This window comes from Sciurus carolinensis, chromosome 17 (assembly GCF_902686445.1).
Source record: "Sciurus carolinensis chromosome 17, mSciCar1.2, whole genome shotgun sequence".
In the NCBI taxonomy this organism is placed as follows: Eukaryota; Metazoa; Chordata; class Mammalia; order Rodentia; family Sciuridae; genus Sciurus; species Sciurus carolinensis.
Window position 1 is genome coordinate 24,532,189 of NC_062229.1, and position 5,603 is coordinate 24,537,791.

The 5,603-nt window shown below is 51.3% G+C and overlaps 1 protein-coding gene across 2 annotated transcripts; it reads right to left on the bottom strand.

The window, feature by feature from the left end:
• Nucleotides 1-66: 66 nt before the first annotated feature.
• Rtp3 (receptor transporter protein 3) lies at nucleotides 67-5,361 on the bottom strand. 2 transcript variants are annotated; one of them, XM_047531925.1, is made up of 3 exons: nucleotides 5,063-5,361; nucleotides 4,596-4,882; nucleotides 67-1,937 (listed from the first exon to the last, which is right to left on the bottom strand). In XM_047531925.1, the coding sequence occupies exons 2-3, from the start codon at nucleotides 4,760-4,762 to the stop codon at nucleotides 455-457; spliced, it is 1,650 nt and encodes a 549-aa protein (XP_047387881.1). In that variant the 5' UTR covers nucleotides 4,763-4,882; nucleotides 5,063-5,361; the 3' UTR covers nucleotides 67-454. The 2 variants fall into 2 exon arrangements, with proteins under 2 accessions (XP_047387881.1, XP_047387880.1); XM_047531924.1 differs by having other exon boundaries at nucleotides 4,596-5,361.
• Nucleotides 5,362-5,603: the final 242 nt, after the last annotated feature.

The following is a 5,603-nucleotide window of genomic DNA, read 5'->3' on the forward strand; positions in this document are numbered from 1 at the left end:
TCTCTCAAGAATGAACAAAACTATAGTGCTTTTTAAAATACTGAGGTCAGAATCACAGCACAAAATTAACCTTTTTTTATTTTTTGTGGTGTCGGGAATGGAACCCAGGGCCTTGTGCATGTGAGGCACACACTCTACCAACTGAGCTATATTCCCAGCCCAAAATTAACCTTTTTGAAGTGAACAATTCAATGGCTTTTAGTGCATTGGTACTGTTGTGCAACCCCCAGCTCCACCTCATTCCAACACAGATTCATCACTCCTGCTCAAACAAACCCCCATATGGATTTAGAACTTGCTTCCGGTTTCCTCCTTCCTGCAGGCCTCGGTAGACACCCATCTGCTTCCTGTCTGTAGATTTTCTGGACATTTCATATCAGTGGGATCATAGAATATGTGACTTTTTCTGTCCAGGTTTTAATATTTTTTTCACTTAGTGTCATGTTTTTGAGGCTCATATGGGAAGCTTTACCATAATCACCGTGACAATGACAACAATGATCAGAAGGAGACAACAGCAGCAAGTGCTCAAGCACTCTGGTGTGCGATTCTGGAACGGGCAGAAATAGAACCGCTCACTTGAGGGGTAGATCTGGACTCTCCTCTCCACCTGACAAATGGCGTCTGTTGCTGGGCTCCGGGAAGTGGGGAGGCTTGCTGTCCTTGTAGCCCCATCAAGCAAGAGGGAGGAGGGCAATGTCTTTCCTGTCTTTGGTCTGGTGACCCTGTTTGCTGCATCTGCTGCTGTGCTGCTCTTTGTGGGAGAAGGCATTTGAGTGGCCAGCCCAGGGGCAAGTGAGCTTATTGTGGGCACCCATTGGATTGGAATACTTGGAGCAGTTGATGGTTCTGAGCTGTGTCTGACCTTGGGGTCAGCCTTGGGAGGGTTAGGGACTCTGGGGCTCACTGTTGACATGGGTGGCACCTGTTGGGTTAGAAATCTTGGAGCAGTTGATGGTTCTGAGCTGTGTCTGACCTTGGGGTCAGCCTTGGGAGGGTTAGGGACTCTGGGGCTCACTGTTGACATGGGTGGCACCTGTTGGGTTAGAAATCTTGGAGCAGTTGATGGTTCTGAGCTGTGTCTGACCTTGGGGTCAGCCTTGGGAGGGTTAGGGACTCTGGGGCTCACTGTTGACATGGGTGGTACCTGTTGGGTTAGAAATCTTGGAGCAGTTGATGATTCTGAGCTGTGTCTGACCTTGGGGTCAGCCTTGGGAGGGTTTGGGACTCTGGGGCTCATTGTTGACGTGGGTGGTACCTGTTGGGTTAGAAATCTTGGAGCAGTTGATGATTCTGAGCTGTGTCTGACCTTGGGGTCAGCCTTGGGAGGGTTAGGGACTCTGGGGCTCATTGTTGACATGGGTGGTACCTGTTGGGTTAGAAATCTTGGAGCAGTTGATGGTTTTGAGCTGTGTTTGACCTTGGGATCAGTCCTGGGAGGGTTAGGGACTTCAGAACTCACTGTTGATATAAGGAGCTTATCCACTTTGGAGGTTGGTTTTGAGCAGGGTTGACTGGTCCAAGTAGCAGTGAGCCTGCGTTCCCCAGTGTCCTTGGAGGGTGTGGGCACTGACGACTGCTTGGCCAGATCTAACCCACTCTGAGCACAAAAGCCCAGCAGACAGGCCTCACAGTTTTTACTATCATGTGGCCCTTGAAGACAGATCTTCTTGATAGCAGGAATCTCCTTGACCAACTTAAATCCTTCTCTGTAGCATTTCTTCAGGATTTGGATCACCAGGTTGTTCAGGACCCTTGTGATGTTCTCCTGTGTGAACTCAGGAACCTCAAATGGAGGCTGGGAGCACTTCTTACATCTCTGGGCAAAGACCCTCATCTTCACCTGGCCCCTGGACTTCCCCTCACTCCAGTGCATGTGGAAAAGGACCTGGACGTGGGCAGAGGCCCAACTGCGGGAGCAGGAGGAACACCAGAACCTGTGGAGATAGAGGGAGGGAGCATCAGTCAGGGAGGAAGGAGCCACTGAGCAGAACAGAGACATGACCAGGTTGGGTCATGGTCGAGCAATGGATGAAACTACTGAGAACCCTGGTTCTCATCTCCAGGGCTTGTGATGAAAATAGTCCATCGTAAGCTGTCCAGGCTGGGAGGGTGACCGTGGGCACCTTCTCTCTCTATAGAGATGAGGCCACCTCTGGGAGCTCCATGCTCTAGAGTACAGTGAATGCAAGAGGCAGGACTTGAGCTCCAGTCTCTTGACCCTGAGCCAAGGATCCTTCAAACAGATTCAAACAGGTCAAAGGCTATAAGGGCAGCTGCTCCTAAGATCCCGGCACTGAAGTCCACGAGTGGCAACAAGTGAGTGTTGGCTAGGTCACAGAGCTACAGATCAGGGAGAGAGACTGAAAGTTCTTGTCCTAGAGAAAAGCCTTGCCTGCCCTTGTTTGCCCAGGGCCCCTGATCTGCAGCATCATGGGAGATGACTTTTGGCAACACTTTCTTCTCTTGCTCCCCTCAACCCAATTCCTTTGCTCAGGGTGGTCTGGAGAATGTTGCCTTGACCTCCAACGGGTACAAGGGAACAACACTGGGTCTCAGCAAGGAGGGTCAATTTCTGAGTTGTTTGCACAAGTACCTGTTAGGACTGGGAGAGAAAGAAGGCAGGAAGCACTCGGTGCACCCAGGATAGGAAGCACAGGACTGGCTGAGGGACACATGGCAGAGACATTCACGCTCACCCTCTCACTTCCCAGTCCACCTGGCAGCTAGGTTGGGGCCAGGGACCAGAGGGCCATTTAGCACAGGCAACAGTGATGTGCTCTTTCTAGTTCTCTCTCCTCAGTGAACTTGGGAGCCAAGCGCAAGTTTCAATCTAGGTGTATTGTCACAGCAGCTGAGCCTGGCTTTGCTGGCCCTGATGCAGGAGCACAGGCAGTGTGAGGTGGTGAACCCGAGGGGGCTGGGCAGAGTGAGTTAGTCCAGGCTCTCTCCAGTACCTCTATCCTAGCTTGCCCTCTAGGGACGAACCTGAGGATGAACCGAGGGGGAGAGGCCTAGAAGCTCTGAGCCCCTGCCACGTCCACAGGCTGAAAGTCAGCATGAGTGGGGTACGGGGCCACTCTGAGCGCTGTTCACTGCCTTGACCTGGTCATGGTGTTCTGGCTTCACTTCACAATGAGTCAGCCCAGAGTTCCCAGTTCTTCCAAATAAACAGACCGAAAATTTGCTCAGGGGCTCCCCATGCCTGCTCCTGGCCTGGAGAAGCTCCGCTTCCCAGAGAGGGCAGGAGGCAGGACGGATCCCAGGACTCTACTCCCTGTGCAGTGGGCAATGCTCTCCCGCCCCGCCCCAGCTCTTGGGGCTCCACTTTCCCACCTAGCAAAGAAAGGGTGAAATGTTGGGTGATTTCCCCGAGTTCTGTTTCTAAAGGATTCCATCAGCATAGAGTAGACAGGGGCAGGATTGCTGTGAGCTGCTCAGTACTCTGCTCCTCTGGCTTCTCCCTAAGGGGTCTCCTTGGAGCAATGGGCTCAACCCAGGTGGGCCCACCATCTCCCAAGGCAGGGAGCAAGTGCTGCACCCCTTGAGTGAAACAGCTGCCATCCCTCCTCCTCCCTCTCACCTCCCATGCTCCCCCCCACCTCTGCAGACTGAATTCTCTCTATCCCAACATTAGCCCAAACCAGTGCCCAGGCCTGACATTATATAAGGAGAAAAGATTTTTTGGTGGCAGAGGGGTGCTAGGGATGGACCCACTGAGCCACATTCCCAGCTCTTATTAATTTTTTTATCTTGAAACGGGGTCTCTCTAAGTTACTCAGGCTGGCCTCGAACTTTTGATCCTCCTGCCTCATTCTCCTAAGTTGCTGGGATTACAGGCAGGCACCCCCACGCCCAGTGGGAAAGAAGATGTTTCATGAAGTCAAAACTTCTTGATGGATGGGCTCCTTTCTTTCTGTCGTCTTGAATGTGCAAACAAGATAAGATAGTATAAAGAAAAGACGAAAGAGAAGGAAAAAGAGATACTTCAAGCCTAAGAAGTTCCACAAATACCCTCACTTTTGCTCCCCAGGTCTGTTTTCCTCCTGGCTTGAATTCTTTAAAATCCCACGATTCTTAGAGCATTAATGCCTACATACATTGCTAGCTTACACAACCTATTTTCTTTAGACTAAACAAAGATAAGGGAAAAATATTGTTAGAGACTTACGATGTAGGTACAAATGCTATTAACTTGATAACGTTAACCTCGAGGTCCTGAAGAGAACCAGATCACCACCAACTGCCCTCCGCTCCAAGCTCAAAAGAACTGAGCTCACCTCTGCATACTTCTCACGTTCATACAGTTTCCTTTCAAAAAAGAGCTTTGGACCCCCAAAGTAAGTCTCATTCTTGAGACAGCCTATACTCTTTCTTCCTCTCTGCTTGTGTACTCCTGATTTTCTTAACCAAATCTCACTTGTGTCTCTTTCTGACACATCCTAAAATTCTTTCTGTGACCTATGTCAAGACCCCGACAGGATCAAGTTGACATTCCTCTCTCTCTTCTGGAGGACCTCCTTAGCGACACATGTGCACAGTCAGAAACAAGCAAGGGTTTTTCTGGCACAGGTACTGTGGCACTCTCCTCTTACCTGGCGAAGGTCCACAGCTGGTATTGCATCCAGCCCGGCTGCAGGACGTTGGGAAGGAGGCCCTTGTCTGGTGTGAGGGTCCATTTGTGCCATGGTTTCACCTCCTGAATTAACATCTGGAATACTTGCCTCCACGCCTCTATGTCCTGACCTGTCTCTTCCGCCATGGTGTGCCTGGGCGGGTTGGGGTCTCCTAGGCCCTGACAGGTGTGCAGCAGGAGGTGAAACTGTCCACCTCAGATCGTCTCTCCCTGTGAAGACCTGGATTGGGACCATGGGACAGATCTCTGCCCCAGGGGCAAAGGTCAGTTGAGCCAGTTTCCAAGTTCAGAGAATGGCAGCAGACTCGGCAGGGCATTTCAAAAGACACAGGGTTCATGGTTTTATCTATCAAAATATTACCAAAGGCGACAGCTCTGGATTCCACCTCAGGAGTGGCTCTCAGTCTGGCTCTGTTGACAACCTACCTTCAGCCTGGAGCTCCTGTGATGGTGGACAGAGGTCACAGTTGCTCTTCTCAGTCCTGACATTTGGAAATCCTTAAACACTGGGTGGCTGTGTTCATGCTCCAGGAGGACAGACACAGAGAAGGAGGACATGGCCATCGTGGGACCTCACAGGGATCCCGACATCATTGTTCCATGTCCTCTAGGTCCTTGCTCATGACCGGTTACAGTGAAATGGGTGTTTTGCAGACACTCAGAGGCCTCCAGTTTCCTAGCATGAATGGGAGAATGGAGATCCCAAGCCCAATCTTTCACCCTTTGGCAACCAAAGCTGATGTAGTCAGTGTGTGCCCAGGAGATGAGGTGACAATTCCCCAGCTGGGTGAGAGGCCACTGGCTCCAGACCAACCAGAAGCTACCACCCTCTTCCCAGAGGTACTTCACTGTTACCCCACTTCCTCCAGAAGAGGCAGAGGAGGAGGAGGAAAGAGAGGCGGGCAGACTAGGGGGCCAGTGCCAGACTGGCAACAGCCCAGGAAAGGTGGACAAGATTCCTGGAGTC

Bases quoted from the DNA above. Each gene is read 5' to 3' on its own strand.
- Rtp3 (XM_047531925.1), bottom strand. From the start codon at position 4,762: ATGGCGGAAGAGACAGGTCAGGACATAGAGGCGTGGAGGCAAGTATTC. The intron at 1,938-4,595 runs GTAAGAGGAGAG...CTATCTCCACAG, and splicing joins CAGCTGTGGACCTTCGCCAG to GTTCTGGTGTTCCTCCTGCT.